The 16,239-nt window shown below is 43.6% G+C and overlaps 1 protein-coding gene across 2 annotated transcripts in view; it reads left to right on the top strand.

Moving 5' to 3' along the window:
- DGKI (diacylglycerol kinase iota) overlaps window positions 1-16,239 on the top strand; it is a 308,979-nt gene that overhangs the window by 197,707 nt on the left and 95,033 nt on the right. Inside the window, exons 19-21 of one of the 2 annotated variants that reach the window (XM_048499947.1) lie at window positions 1,091-1,202; window positions 1,732-1,931; window positions 9,396-9,458. In XM_048499947.1, coding sequence (XP_048355904.1) covers window positions 1,091-1,202; window positions 1,732-1,931; window positions 9,396-9,458 — 375 coding nt within the window. The remainder of the gene's footprint in view (window positions 1-1,090; window positions 1,203-1,731; window positions 1,932-9,395; window positions 9,459-16,239) is intronic. The other variant, XM_048499948.1, reaches the window with a different exon arrangement.

Here is a 16,239-nt window from a genome sequence, read left to right as displayed (position 1 = left end):
GAACCCCTGACAATTCACACCATTCATAATAAACAGCAACCACATCCTTTCCCTTCCCTTTCACAGGGACACACACTTGAATAATTTACAAGCAGGATTTACAATAGGTCCTTTCTGCTATGACTCTGCCTTTTCCTCCCTTGTGTAACGTTTGGTTATAAAGGTATCTGGGTGCCATCAGACTTCTGTTTTATTTTGGAGAAGTAATTGAATATTGCTTTAGTAATAGAATACTAGCCATCAATTTGATGGGCAGGTCACAGTCTTCTGTACTGGACTGGAAATGGTGAGATGCATTGGCACAGTCTATAGGCTGAGCTGAGCTAGTATACTGAAAGGAATTAAAGAAAATTTTGCATTTCTCCTTGTAAGTTTCCCCATCTACCTTGGAAGGCCAAGATCACATTTTGAGAAGTATTGTTGTTCTCCAACTGTATACATATCTGAAGTGAAATGGGTAATGAACAGAAGAATCATGCCGTCTTGAGCACTGTTCACAAATAACAAAATTTTTCATGTGTTATTTGTTCTCTCTCCATTCTTATGTAGAAGTTAACTGGAATGGTTGTAGGGACCATGTCAATCAAAGCTTGAGTTATCCACACTGGTTTCCAGTTTGGTTTTGGACTCAATTCAAAGTGCTGGTCTTGACCTTAAAAACTGTATATGGGGTTGACATACCTGAAGGACAGTTTAACCCCTATAAGTATTTTAATAGTTACGTAGGTATTTTAACTCTATTTTTAAATCTTTTAAAAGTTTTGTTAATGATGGATATTTGAATGGGGGATGAGTTTTAATGGTTTTATGTTGTAAATGTATCTTACATGTTTTAAATTGTTAACCACCTTGGTAGCTCTTATAAGGGAAGAAAGATGGGGTATAAATTATTATTATTATTATTATTTAATAATAATAAATAATTAGTGGTGGAATGAGTGCATCTATGCCATTTTTCCCAGAAGAGAGAAGGTAACTTCAGAACTATCTGAACAATGCTTGATCATTTTGTTTGTTCACTGCTAAAGACCAAATGGGCCATATGCTCAATTATCATTCAGGTCTTCATGTCTTCAATGGTTTCCTACAGGTATTGTGCTGGCACAATGCCCTGGGGGAATCCAGGCGATCACAGAGAATTTGAACCTCAGCGGCATGACGATGGCTACATTGAGGTCATTGGATTTACCATGGCATCCTTGGTGAGTGTCTTTGCAAACGGCTTCCTGCCACCAAACTTCTGTCAACCTTTCTGCCTCCCAGTCAGTTCTAACTTATACACACACATACAACCACAATAGCAACTACCAACAGCACATGAGTATGTGATATTAAACTGTGCTTACTGGATTTGCCAGGGTGCCATTCTAAGGAGGTGACTATCTCTTTCCACACCTCACAAGAACTCCCTCCTTGACTCCCTCCTTACCATAATTTCTCATTTTGCTCTGTGCTCTTCTGGTGGGCACACAAGAGAGGGCTTTTTTGGTGGCAGCCCCACAATTATGGATTACCTCCCAGGGAGGTGCACCTGACCCCCTCACTTTCAATCTCCAGGAGGCAGTTCTAACCAGAACTGACCCTGCTTAGCTTCCAAGATCTGATAAGATCAGGCTCACCTGGGCTACAAGGGTCAAGACACCTATGAAATTGCACAGTGAAAACTGAACCATGTCCAAGTGTATATCATACTGTCCTCTTATCTTCTCCTTTTTGTGTGTCTTTCCTAAGGCTGCTCTTCAGGTGGGAGGCCATGGAGAAAGGTTGCATCAGTGCCGGGAGGTGACATTATTGACGTACAAGTCCATTCCCATGCAAGTGGATGGAGAGCCTTGCCGGCTGGCTCCCTCACTGATCCGCATCTCCTTGAGGAATCAGGCCAATATGGTCCAGAAGAGCAAGAGGAGGACATCTATGCCTTTACTCAATGAGTGAGTTAGCTGCATGTCTTTCTTGACACAGGAATTGTGTTGCGGAGAGGAGGCATTTGTAGGATCTGAGTTCAGCAAAGAGTGGGGAAAGTGGGAAACCCTGAACAGTTTTAAATAGTTCCATACTTCTCCACCCCATATACAATACTGTCTCCTCTTAGTCCATGCAAGTAAAGACTTGTGCTAAGCAAACCAAGACAGCTGTACAAATTAGTGGAGCCTACCCACTAGTCCCTGAACCTAGCACCATGGTAAAACATTTGTTGTTCTTTTCCTAATAGTGGGTAGTCTGCCAATTGTTTACATTTTAGGAAAGGCTAGGAACCAATACTATTTGTTCATAAGGATGCCAGACTCCAGGTGGGACCTGGGATTCTCCTAGAATACCAGCTCATCTCTAGACTACAAAGATTAGTTCCCCTGGAGAAAATGGATGCTTTGGTGGGTGAACTCTATTGCATTGTATCCCACTATTCTCTGTTCTTCCCAGGCTCCATTCCCAAATCTCCAGGAATTCCCCAACTTGGATCTGTCAACCCTACCCTCATTCCCCATCAGTGGCTGACAAAAAGGGTGCTGGAAACTTTGTATGTTTATGAACCATCTATCATGGTCTTATCTGGAGTGAGGATTAATTTCAGTGCAGAATAAAGAAGGCCCATTCTGCATGGGTCAGTGAAGTGGCTGTACACCGGCATACATGATGCCTATAGAGTCTCGGGACCATTTGTACGCTCCTGTGTGGGTGGCCCCAGAGTTGCCGCAGCCCACAGAGGCACCTCCACATGGAGGCGTGCCCTGTTTTTAAAAAAAACTTACCTGTGGCTATGGCAATGCCCCAGAGGTCAGAGGGCAGTGTGGGCGTGACTCCTTATTCCTGCGAAGGTGCACAGGGAGAGAAGGTGCATTTTTAAAAAACAGGACACGAGTTTGAAAAACAGCATTTCTCTGCTGGTTGGGGGAAAAAAAGCACAATGCTGCCTTGTTTTGGAGGCACCAGCCATGCAAACAGCACCCCAGGCATGGTGTTTTTCCCATGCCTGGGGTGCTGTTTTTGGCCCATGCAGAATGGGCCATAGTTTCCACACAAAGGCTTTGACTGATAATCATGCTAATGTAGGACCCCACTCTGTAGCATACTTAGACTAAGATTGATTCTACTCTAATGCAAGTAGATGGCAGAACATACTGACCTAAAGCTGAAATGCCCCTAGCCAATTCTGTATTCACTGGATGTGTAAATAGTTCCTGCATGTTTGGCAATATTTCCCATACAATAGAATATTGCAAACTCGTGAATTTTTGAGATTTTGTCCAGAATTATGTTCCACTAGAAGTAAAGCCCACTGTACAAAGAAATACAATGGATTCTAGAAAACTGTTGGTGGGTTACTGGTGCCCACCAAGGGGGGCAACCTCTCCTGCTTTTTCTTCTTCTTTAGCCCTGTGTCACCAGCTCCCTCCTCCTCCTTCTATCCCTGGATGCCTACATTGCAAGCAATGGTTAATGGTGGCCAACAAAGGGGGTGTCCTGTCCTGCCTTTCCTCACCCATCAGCCCTGTGTCTCCAACTCCCTCCTCCTCCTCCTCTTCCTGGATGTCTCTTTGCCACACAACAGCTAATGGTGCAGTTGCAACCACCAGCAGTTGCGATCCTCCCATGGGGAGTGGCTGACACCTGAGTCTGCTCCTCCTTGGGCAGCTGCAGATGGGACAGTGACTGCAATTATTCAGCAGTGGGGGAGAAGCTTCATCCAAATTATTGTTGGTCTGACTATTAGAAATGTTAGCAGTGCAGAGTTTATATAGTTCATGAGACTCTGCAAAGGAGCATCATCTCAGTGATCATTGCAACAGTTCTGTATTATTTTCTGTGTGTTGAAGATGAGGGAGGCAAAGACTAAAAGTTTGACTTGGGCAAGCCAAGATTGTTTTTTGCATTGTTACAAGAAGTGGGAAAACTTGCATATAAATACATCTACAAGTGAATACATGCACAAGTGATTCAGTATAAGAGGATTCACCTTACCAGAACCCACCTGGAGTGTTGATTAGACCTCTGACTTCAACATTATAATTTAATGTTGAGATGGGGCCAAATTTGTATAGTCTCTATGCACACTGTCAAAATCCCTCGTTTTATGTCAACAATATGTATGGAGTATTGGATTCTGTTGCATTGGATTCTGTTGCTTGCTATGTTACTACACTCACTGATATTGGAGGTGGGTCTAATAGCCTGAAGGTGAAACGTACTCTCCAACTCTTTACCTCACAAGGAACTATAGCCGATTGCACACTCAGCTTTGCCTGCCTATTTCGGCAATGTGTCTCCTTCGTTGCTGAAGCCAGCAAGCAAACTGAGTTGATTCATGCACTTAAGTTAGTGAAATGTCACCCAGCTGTGATGCCAGCAGAGGAAACGTCCCTGGGAGAAACTCTGCAAATGGTGGGTGGCACGGAGAATCACAAGTGGCACAAAATGGTAGCAACAAAATGAAACTGACAACTTTAAGGTTGGGTGGCAGGCAGAAAAGAAGAACCATTTTCACAGGAAATGCTTTATTTTTCCATACTATGTGGAGCAAAAAAGTGAAAACGGTCCTTTTAAAAATGTTTCCCAAATGTTTTATTTGTGCTGTCTGTAATGGGCCTCTCAATATTTGTTTCAGGGTTCCCCAACATAATTCCCATCGCTACCTCCTCTGCCCCCATCTAAACTTTTCAGAAAGTGGGTGAGCAATTTTGAAGTAGGATTTGTTACTGGCAGCCCTCATTTAAATGACAGTGTTCTCCGTGGCTGCGATAACAGCTGTGAGGTCAGTACATGGTTCCATTACCCCTTCAGGCTTGACCAACTGTTGCCAAAAGCTTCTTTTGCAAATCAGAGCTTTCTGGTAAGGTTAGTGTTCAAGAACTCCTTCTCTAGGCTAGCTGGCTTCCCTGTGGGTGGATCATGCTTGGAACCAATATACAGATAATCATAACACCAATCTTGACATACTAGATTTTGAATAAGGCAACTTTATGTGTTCAGCATGGTTGCCATGCAATCCTTTTACAAAGAGAGGAATGAGGTGTTGCATTTGGCTGCATCTTTTGTGGCAGCAGTTTGGGGTGGTGGTCACTATGCCGTCTAAAAATCTAAAGGTGCCTGTAGATTCCACACAATTTGGGATTCTGTTACCTCCTCCTTGGAGTTTCCTCATCTGGCCCTCCTTGTGGTTGGATTTCCTGATGAAGTCCATGTTATTATTCAATATTTAAGTAGGAGAGTGGCATCTGGATGTGGTCTTGGTTACATGGGGCAAATATTTTAATCTTTCCTAAATAAACAAGTGTCCCAATTGTAGAAAAGGCAATTGTAGAAAAGGCAATGCAGGCTTGTCCAATTTTTAAGTTAGAATATTGGCTAGAGGGCTGTGAAGATACTTTTTAAAATATGGATTCTTGCTTTTTATGTTCTGATTACATCAAGGAGCTAATACCAAATCATTAAAAAGTCCAGTGTTTTGATATGAGGCATTTCAGGTCATAGCTAAAGTCCAAGCACTACTGGTTAAATGATTTATGGACCAGACTGCGATGTATCTCTGTGGCACAGGATGAAAGATGAAAGTCATGATAGTCAGTGTCCATAACTTGTATGAATTTGAAAATAATTTTCTGCCATCTCCAATATTTGCTTAAAATGTTTTACTTCTGCAAATATTCCTCTTAAATTCATCTGCCAAAATCTTGATAGGATGTTAATGTGAAAGGCATTCAAACACGGCTAAAGCAAATTTGTTTAAACTTTAAAAAATGTGGAATAATATTCACAGGGGATGTTAAAACTGGCAAACGCTGTCCACAGTAGATACAAAGATATTTGTGTGTCTCTGTGTGTATGGTGAACCTGTAAACTTTCTCCTGTGTTTATATCTATACACACACACACACATATACACACACACACATATATGTATGTGTGTGTGCGTATATATATATGTATAAATCTATATATACACACACATATGTATGTATGTATGTGTATACGTACCGTATATACTCGGGTATAAGTCGACCTGCATATAAGTCGAGGCACCTAATTTTACCACAAAAAAACTGTGAAAACTTACTGACTCATGTATAAGTCAAAAGTGGGAAATGCAGCAGCTACTGGTAAATTTCAAAAATAAAAATAGATACCAATAAAATTACATTAATTGAGGCATCAGTAGGTTAAATGTGTTTGAATATTTATTTCAAAGAAAAACAATAAACTAGCTCTGTAAGTGGAAAAGAGAGTCAACAAAAACAACATGGTCTCAACAATAACTTTAAAAGTACAAAAACCTTAGCTCAACCAGCAACCAAGCTTAAACACAAGAGTTAAAATCCTTCCAAACTGGATTTTTGGTCAGGGGAGGAATGTTTATGTTAGCAGTACCAACATTTCAGAGTATCTTTAGGAGACTATCCTGATGATACCACCCAGGTTTGGTGAAGTTTGGTTCAGGGGGTCCAAAGTTATGGACCCTCAAAATGTAGCCAAAAATGCCCATGAAATGCTGCTACTGAGGGATGGGGGACCCCCAGGGACTAGCAAGGAAAGAGGGAAACAGACTCTACCTTGGCTCAATAGAAACTATTCAGAAGGGTTAAGTTATGTAATTAAAATCAAACAAATATTTATTATAAAGTATACACAAATAGGCAAATAAAACATTGTGCTTCTGGAATAAAAACTGCTAGCTTTACAAAACTGCAAATACTACATAATTGATGTCAATATCAAGTGACCAACTATGGCTGTGCTTGTTTCAGCCTCTGAAATATTGCTGATCTATGCAGCCTACTATGCTGGGCGGACGCTAGGTGGAATCCTGGCATATGCACAGCAATCAGGTTTGTGTCCAATGGGTTTGATCCAGGCTAATTTGCCTCATGGCAGAGTGCGAATTTCCTGCCTTTCCCATCTCACTGTAGTTCACTGACTCAGATGAATGACATGAAGAGAGTCTGCAGTGGGAAGTGGGTCACTGCTACAAATTAACAATTTAGTCTGGATCCAACCAAATGTGTGGCCAGGTGCTGAAGAAAGGAGGAACTACTTGTGCAAAAGTCCTAACCCCTTCACATTGTTAAATCTTTAGACTGAGGATATGAAGATATGTATATCTTTTCTTGCCAGTATCCTATCCATTCTTGCAAAAGGCAAACTCTACTTACTAGTATGTTCAGAATAATGATGCAGAACCAACAAGGCAGGTAGCAGCACTTGGGGAGGATAAGCGGCACCAGAGGAATACCAGTATTGTTTATATCCAGACTAGCAGCAAAGCCCATTTGTGAGGGAGATGCAATGGGCACTAGCAAATGGTAGGGGAGGAAGCATTTCCCCCCACAATGGGCTTTACTGGGGTGGAAGCACCCCCCTTCCAGTGCAGTGCTTCCAACCTACCTGGCCCTGAGTGTGTTCCTTGGGGGTGGGAGAGGTAGGAAAGGTGTGGCTTGGGGTAGGTGGGAAGGTGAGGATGGAAAGGAGTGGTTTGGGTGTGTGGGAGGTCTGAAAGCTGAGGCTTGGGGTGGGGGATGGTATAAAGGTGAATGTTGTGGTGGAGAAGGGTGGAAAGGTGAGAGTTGGAGTGGGAGGAGGGTTGGAAGATGTGGCTAGGGGTAGGGGAGTGTGGAAAGCTGAGGTTTGGGGTGGAAGAGGATGGCCTGCTGGGGTGCGGGAAGGCAGGAGGGCTTTGTTGGGCCAGCAGAGAAGTAGGTGCCAAGGTGCCCCTGTCCCACTGACTGGGATAGCCTGCTGGGGGAGGGGGGAGGGCTTTGCTGGGTTTGTGCATGGGGCAGGGAGAGGGTGGCTGGGGGTGGGAGGCTCGGTGAGAGAGCAGTCTGGCATCGCTTTTCCCCTGGGCTGAGGTTTGTGCATGGGGCAGGGGGAGGGTGACTGAGGGAATAGGGAGGCAGAATGGAGGCGCAACAGGAAGGCAGCCTGGCGCTGCTTCCCCACCAGGCCCTTTTGAGCACAACCATGCACCCTCGGCCAATGAGTGTGCAGAAGAGTCTCCTGTGTATCCGTTGGCTGAGGGTTTGTCGTCACAGCATTAGCCAATTATATATAGGGTAAGATAAGGGAGACATAGAAAATAAAGATGTGGCTCTGTTTATGGCTCTTATCTTTTGTCCATTTATCTTCTGAGTCATGCCTGTTATATGTGGTGGCAAATTTTTACTGAAAGTTAACCTGGGGGAGTCAATTTTTCTTTAGAAAAACGAAGTACAGCTCAGGGTGCCTCATGCATCATTAACAGAATTGCCAGCTAAATGCTTGCTCCAGAATCTCTAATAGAAAAACTGATGATATATGAAAGAGACGAAAATTGGCTTGAAAGTGACAATACTGCAGTGCTGGCAACTTGGAGAACCAGGTCTGATATGTAATCTGAATGTCACTTTGAAGAGAAAAGCACTATAAAATCCTCATCCAGTTTTCTAGTGGATCTGATTCTGAACACACGACAGATGTTCTCCATATTGCAGGCTATGGGGAACATTGGAATCGACCTTGTGTGGAGGTGTATTTGCTTTTGATGTAAATTCCATGATGAGATGGAGTTTTAAAACTGAAATATAAACATATAAAGTATATGAAATAATAATTTTTAAAAGCCTGGGTATGCCTGTCCAAGGAATTTGATCTGAAGAACCCCAAAATCTTCCATTCAGCTACCAGCTGGGGCAGACATGTTTTCTTTTAGAGGGAGATTCCCCACTTACCTTTTGTTACGCGCTACTCGCAGCAAGTAACGTGGGTTCCTGCTGCACTCCCCACTGTGCCAGTGGTGACAGCACAGCAACCCCAAATCTGCCGCGCTCCTTCCCCCTCAGCATGCTTGGTCAGCCAGAAGCCTTATGTGTGTGGCTGCAAATATCCACATTGTTGACTGGGTGTTGAAGGAACAGGTGGAGAAAGCAGAGAATATTCATTGCGGGAAGAGATGATTGAATGGGCTTGTAAGGGAGACCGAGGCAGAATGCTTTGTTGATGTGGAGACAGTTTCTTGTTGTTCTAGTCTGAAGACTTGTAGCCTTTCTTTCCCTGTGGAGTCCTCAGTTTTTAGGTTCCGCCACTAAGGTCAACTTCCAGGCATTTCTGTAGCCCATCTAAGATACCAGTTCTGCCACTGGCCTCTTCCTATTTTATCATCAGAGGTTCACTGTGCCACTGAACCAGAAACCATTTTCCTTCATTGTGCTTGCTGATCTCTTTCATTAGCTTTTTTCTGTTGTTAAGTGTGCAGCCCTGGAGCATAGCCTCCATCTCCATTTAGCATTTGTGTGATGCTTTCTTTTTGTTTCTGTTTAAATGTTGTATGTCTTTTCCCCTCCTCTCTCTCTCTCTGGACTTTTTCCTTGTCTGTCTACACTGTTGTGCTGACCCTCTTCTGGCTGCTCATTTCCTGGTGCCTATAGTATCCCTAAAGTGCATTCGGCTGACCTGAGGAGAGTCTCAGCTCCCCCCGACTCCTTCGCCATGTGAGTAACACTGATCTCTTCTTTTTCACGCCTTCCCTTAGTTCTACATCCTGTTACCCTGCATGTGCTAATTCTTCAGCCATCCTTCATCCTGAGATCTGGTATGCCTGGCAATGCCGTAACCAAATTCTTGATTTTGATGGACAAAGGTCATGTGACGTTCAAGTTATCATTTTCTAAATTGAAACTGTTCCACCCTTGAGTGGATCCCATGTCAAAGGACTCAGGGTAGAATCTGTTTAGTCATGAGCTGAACAAGAGCAGAAATTGGTGAATCGGGTAGAGCTGAAGTGGAATCTGGCAGATTATGGACAGACCTGGTGATAAACTATTGGATTCTGGATAAAGCCTGGTAGAATTTGTATCCCACTCTTTCTCCAACATGCTCAGGGTGATAACCACTTTATAATGTACTTTAGGCTGCAAGAGGGATTGGTCCAAAGTCAACCACTGAGCTATGTGGTTGACTGGGGATTTGAACCCAAGGGTTTCTAGTCTGAGTGTGATGCTCAAACTTCTACACTTTCTTGGCTGTGGACAGCCTGCTACAATTTGGATGTTACCAGTATTGTGACCAAGGCTCCCTGTTGCCTCAGCCACAGTGCTTGCATCACCTCAGGAACCTGCCTTGGGACTCAGATATTTTCAACCTGGGTAGCGTCCCAGTGAGCTGCTGCCAGTGGTTGATTGGTCTTACAGCAGGTAGCCACCAACTAGTCTTCTCCTCCCTGTCCCTCTGGCTCCTTGAGGCTTTTGTAGCTTCCTTGGGCTGCTGCACCTTGCCAAGTCCTGCAGGTAAGTGGCTTGGGGCATGTTTGCTGGGATGGTTGGGGAAATCCAGAGGCCTGGCCCTGAACAGCCAGTTTTTTCAGAACACAACTTGTTACCTAACAGAGCACATGTTTACTGGTTGGGCAGTAAAATAGCAGGCCTCCGGGTGTGGCTTCTAATGTATTTTCTCATGTGAGTGTAAGCCGCTTCTTCTGTCTCCCCTGAACTGGTTGGGCTAGGCTCGCCTGATCTCATCAGCTTTCAGAAACTAAGCAGGGTCAGCCCTGACTAGTACTTGGATGGGAGACTTCCAAGGATACCACGGTCACTATGCAGAGGAAGGCAATGGCAAACCATTGTTAGTTTCTAGCCTTGAAAAGCCCTGTTGGTCACCTGTACCTTGATGTTGCCTTACATACATGCACATGCACACACGCAGGTGCTATCCCATATTGTCCCTCTGCTCAATAGCTATTTATTCTGAAAATAGTTGCATCAGTCCAGTAGCCTAAACTTGAGCATTTAATACCACTGACCAGAGCTGATCAGTTGTGACCAGAGGTGGGATCCAACCAGCTCTCACCACTTCTCTAGAAGTGGTTACTAATTTTTTTCTGAGTGCCGAGAAGGGGTTACTACAGCAACCTCCCTGCCCAATAGGAACTGGAGGTGCGTGTGTGCGGCAGCGCCACTGTTTGAATCCTACCACCATCGGAACCTGTTATTAAAATTTTTGGATCCCACCACTGGTTGTGACCTTGAAACATTTTGTGCATGAATTTAAATGCCAGTATGATGCCCTCTGACTGTAAACTGGAACACAGTCTTCTGGGAAGAAATGTATGGGCATTAGATGTAGGAAACTCATACTTTTTCCCTTGAAAATGGCTAGCATAAGTGATAGTTTCACACCAATTCTTAGTAAGGCTGTTCCTGGACTTGATTCTTAGAACTTGACCTCTGCCTGTTTTCTCTAATATTTTCAGTATTCAGTTAATTTTAGATGTCAGGTCAAGGCATGGAATAAGTGGCAATCTTTGTAGAGAGACCTTGGTTAATTTGTTAGTCAAAGACATTCTGTATCTTCAGATCTGATTAATCAGGCAGCTGCATTATGACTGACAATTAGCATGTCTGATAAATTAAAGCACAAACCCAGGGGGCACTAAGGAAATTGGATGTGAGATGTTAGTGGCTTTGCGATTCAAATGTTCTTCTTTGGCTCGGCGATCTTTCCCAAATCCTGTTTGGAATGAAATATAGCAAAAGAAGAGGTTTTATGGAATACAAAGCCAAGCAGATAACCATCACATATACAAGGCCAAAGTCATTTTACAGAAATAATCTTGGCATTGAAGAATAGCAAAAGCTGCACATTCTTGGCAAAGTTCTATATGCTTAACTGGTATAACTTTCCCCAATATTATATTGAAGATTTGGGGTTGGCCTGGCATTAAATTTATGCATTGTATGTCCCCTAAAGAGAGAATGCTGGCATGCTGATATTTGTGAACATTTGACTAACCTCAGAATTACCATATTCATCATTGCCACCTCCATGTGAAGTGTCTTGTAGTCATCAGACTTTCCACGCTAGCTCAGGATTTTCATTACTTTCTAATATTTTAGTGATCAAATATGGGATTTCTTCTGTTTGCATTCTGAGCAATGGAGCATTTGTGGCCCTTTTGGTAAAGAGTTGCTGGTTTTAACATCATTTTACTTTTTGAAAAAGGTGCCGTATTCCTAGTGGGTTCTCCATCATACTACCACACAGCCAAACCAGACTACTCTCCCCTTCGCAACAATGGATCAATTTTATATTTTATTGTTCATGTTTAGTATATAGAACTTTTGAGCAGCAAGGTGTATTTCATGGCCATTTCACATGTTACACAATAGCGAACCCAAATTTACTATTATGCCTCAGGAGCAGGAGCAGCAGTGGCGTAGTGGCTAAGAGCAGGTGCATTCTAATCTGGAGGAACTGGGTTTGATTCCCCACTCTGCTGCCTGAGCTGTGGAGGCTTATCTGGGGAATTCAGATTAGCCTGTGCACTCCCACACATGCCAGCTGGGTGACCTTGGGCTAGTCACAGCTTTTTGGAGCACTCTCAGCCCCACCCACCTCACAAGGTGTTTGTTGTGAGGGGGGAAGGGCAAGGGGATTGTAAACCCCTTTGAGTCTCCTATAGGAGAGCTGCTGCTGCTGCTGCTGCTGCTTCTTCTTCTTCTTCTTCTTCTTCTTCTTCTTCTTCTTCTTCTTCTTCTTCTTCTTCTTCTTCTTCTTCTTCACAAAGAATCTCAGCTTATCCCATTTCTCTCCTTCCTCCTGGTTTCTTGCCTACCTGTAAGAGAACCCCTCCCCTCCAGTTTTGGGTTCTGATCTACACTGCCAAAGAGGAAGGAGATTTGCACAGATAAAAGAACTCCTAACATAATTCGATGTCCTTTGAAAGGAATGGGACTCTGTTGCACCTGTGCATCAGAGCAACTATGTGTGTGTGTAAAGTGTTGCCAAGTCACAGCTGACTTATGGCAACCCCATGGGATTTTCAAGTCAAGAGTCTAATGGAGGTGGTCTTGTTCACATGACAACCCTGACATTCCTTGTGTGTCTCCCATCCAATTACTATGCAGAAGGTGAGTGGGGAAAGCCCCAAGGATTTGGTTTGTGAAGTGATCTAGAGCCCTGTTTAGCTTCTGAGAACTGACAAGATCAGGCTAGCCTGATCTGTTCAGGTCAAGGCTCAGAGTAGCTCTGCCTATATGCAATTTCTGGATTGGGGAGTGTGGATAGAATGACCCTCACATGCTTCCACTTCTCATCATAATAAATCAGATTATTATCATGTTTTGTGATACCCTTTGGGATAAGGAAGTAACTCTGCTGGGTTTTCCTTTAGAACTATGGTTTTCAAGCATCTTCTGAGGAAGCTGAGCATTTTGTCTGGACCTCTTGCACTGTATCAGGGCTTGGAGGCATTCTAGGATATTCTCAGCTCATCCAGGATGCCAGCTAGTGCACTGCCATTCTGCCTCATGAATTGAGAGGGTGCTTTAGAAGGTTAAGCACAATGCAGGCAGGCAAGCTGTTCCTCCGGTTCTCCAGCATTATGGGTGTTTTAGTGAAGGAAGTTCTGATATGGTTCCAAGGAATCTAAATATAACTTTAAATGTTCAGTAGCACTAATTTACTTCAGACCAGATATCCTGGACAACAACAGTATGGGTAGAAAAAGGAGAGAGGAAATTAGTGTGCTGGCCATGTCTTCACCCATGCACAATTACCAGAACATGTCCTATGTTTTAGTATAACTAAACTGAGAAACTGATTTTCATTTTCAGAAGCATCCTTATACATAATTTGCTAAGGGTTTAGAATGTCCAATGATGAACCCCCAGCCAAGGGGCATGCAGGATGCACTAAGTGAGTTTTGCATTCTCATTGCTTGGAAGTGTGTACCTCACATTCCAGCCACCCCCCACCTATCTTCCCAAGACCTGTGGGCCTTGGAAGTGAGGTGGGGGAGAAGTGGGCCCAATCCTGTGTACTGAACTCAGTTCACTGAGTCTAGTATGGAGGATTGGGGCCCCACCTCCCATCCCTGTTTCCCAATCCACAGAGGGCTTGGGAATAATGGGGGGGGGGGCAGAAAAGCCCTATCTTTCTTTACTCCCCCCCCCTCATCTAGAGCCCATTTTATTTCATGTTAGAATAGGCTTTATGGCTTGTTTTAAAATATACTTCCTGGAAAATTTGGTTATCAGAAATGAACCAACATCCTATGATAAGGAAAGACAAGTGTTATGGGAATAAAGGACTCATGTGAGGACTCCTGAGGGATATGACCTCTCTGTTAACTACCCATCTCAAATTGTGGGATCTCTGTCAGTAAACAATGGCTTGTCCACTGTTTGGGTGAAAGGAAAGCTTTGTTCTCACTTCAGCAGTGGCTCAAACAAAACAATTTATTTTTCCTCACATATGTTATTGGTAACCACTCCATTCTGTTAGAAAAAATAATGGGTTGTATTTGGGGGAATGATAGGCACCATTTTCGTAACTGGCATTTTTGGGTTTGAGTTTAACAGTTCCAGAAATTTTTGAGAAACCTAAAAAAAGCTAACTCACAATAGCCCTTTCTGTGCAAATCTTCTAAAACGTTGGCAGAACGTTGGTAAAATGTTTTCAGTCTCCCCCTGCTGTTCACACTCACCCCCTTGAAACAATTCCTGGTTATCATTTTGTGATTTTTTTCCTTTGTTTTAATTCTGTCCTGAATTGATGCTTCAATGCTTCACAGCTTCGTGCTGCATTCTCTACTCCTTGTATACTCGATGCTTCAAAGATTCCCCCCCCCCCCCATAAAGGAACAGAGAAATGCTATAAATAAACAGGCGAGGGGGAACTGAGTTAGTTTAGAAGACGGTACTGAGGAGGAAGTTTGGGGAAGCTGAGAAGCATGGGAAACCGTCAATAGACTTCACCGTAATGGAAGATATTTTCTAAACGTTTCATCCAGAGAGTCATTTTAAATAGAAATTCATTTAAAATATTCTGAGGCTGGCAATAAAATGTTTTAGGGTAAACACAGTGTGGAACTCAATGAAGGAAATGTTTTATTTCCTGCCTCAAAACATTTTAAATGAATTGTGTGGAAAAGCCCTTTATCGGCTTATTTGGGTTAAGCAAAAATTTTGGGATCTGTTAGACTTGAACCTGAAAAATTCTTGCGGCCTCCCAGCTCCATGTGGATCTGGGAGATAGCCGTGTTGGTGGCAGGTCCGAAGTGGCCTGAATCCTGCTGATTGGTTTTTGGCCTAATTTGGGATCTGCTTTTCAGATTCCTTTAAACTGCTGTCCTTTTGGGGTGAAAACCAATGGGGTCAAATAGTGCCCCAGAAACCTCAGCCAAAGCTGTTCCTATTGACATAATTTTGCTCCTTCATCACATAGCTGCAATTGTTTCAAGGGGGTGAGCGACAATCCTAAGAATGCTTTTCTGGGAGTAAAATGGAACTTACTTTTGAGAGGACTGTAGGATTGCTCCTTTGGACACTCAAGGGGGCTTTCCCCACTTACCTTCTGCTGCGCGCTACTCCGGGAAAGTAGCGCGGGGTCCAGTGGCGCTCCCCACTTGCAAGGGTGGCAACCACGCAGCTGCCCCGACGCTGCCGCTCTTGCAAGTGTAGATGATGTAGATGAGCCCAGTGGCGCTCCCCATTTGCAAGGGCGGCAACCACGCAGCTGCCCCGACGCTGCCGCTCTTGCACCACTCAGCGCGCGTCATTCATGGCGCTGAAGAAACGGCACTTTTTGATGACCCCGCGCAGGAATGACGCGCGCTGAGGGGGTGCGAGAGCGGCGTGCAGCAGAAGGTGAGTGGGGAAAGCCCCAAGGATTTGGTTTGTGAAGTGATTTTGTTTAGAGACAAAAATGTAGCGCTGGCTTCCGGTGATGGTATCTCTTTTCTGTTTTGTATGACTAAAATGTCATCACATCAAGCCTCATTTTTTAATGTATCACTGCTTAATTTCTCACACTGAAATCTAAGCGCAAGGTTAATTATTTTTCTTATGTGGTTGCTGTTTTACTTCTCCCCATTGTTCTAAAGTCAGGGGCATTTAATTAGTCCTGCATGTTTATTTCTTTTTCAGGAGATAGGTAGTTCATTAATCTGTCAGTGCAAACATGCTCCAGGGGAGTTTTGTATTTTTGAAAGTTTAATTTTGTGGTGGGGGAGGGGGTTAAAAGAAGGAGACAGGCCTCTCATTGAATCACATTGCTGTTTTATTATTTTGAATGACAGAATGGAGGCAGTTATTTATTTTTTAAATGTCAGCGATATGGAACTGAATGCTTTTGTTTTCATTCAGACACAGGGACGATAAGTTGAGGTTCACAGGACTTGCAAATAATTGGAATGAGAGTAGGAGCGAGCAATGAAAGGTTGTCTTCCATCTGACTCAACTTGGCACTGTGACAGCAGTGTTGCTTGAAAGTTAG

Source organism: Sphaerodactylus townsendi, linkage group LG06, assembly GCF_021028975.2.
Source record: "Sphaerodactylus townsendi isolate TG3544 linkage group LG06, MPM_Stown_v2.3, whole genome shotgun sequence".
NCBI classification, from domain to species: domain Eukaryota; kingdom Metazoa; phylum Chordata; class Lepidosauria; order Squamata; family Sphaerodactylidae; genus Sphaerodactylus; species Sphaerodactylus townsendi.
The sequence above is the reverse complement of the archived record's forward strand: the minus strand, read 5'-3'. Positions and strand labels throughout refer to the sequence as shown.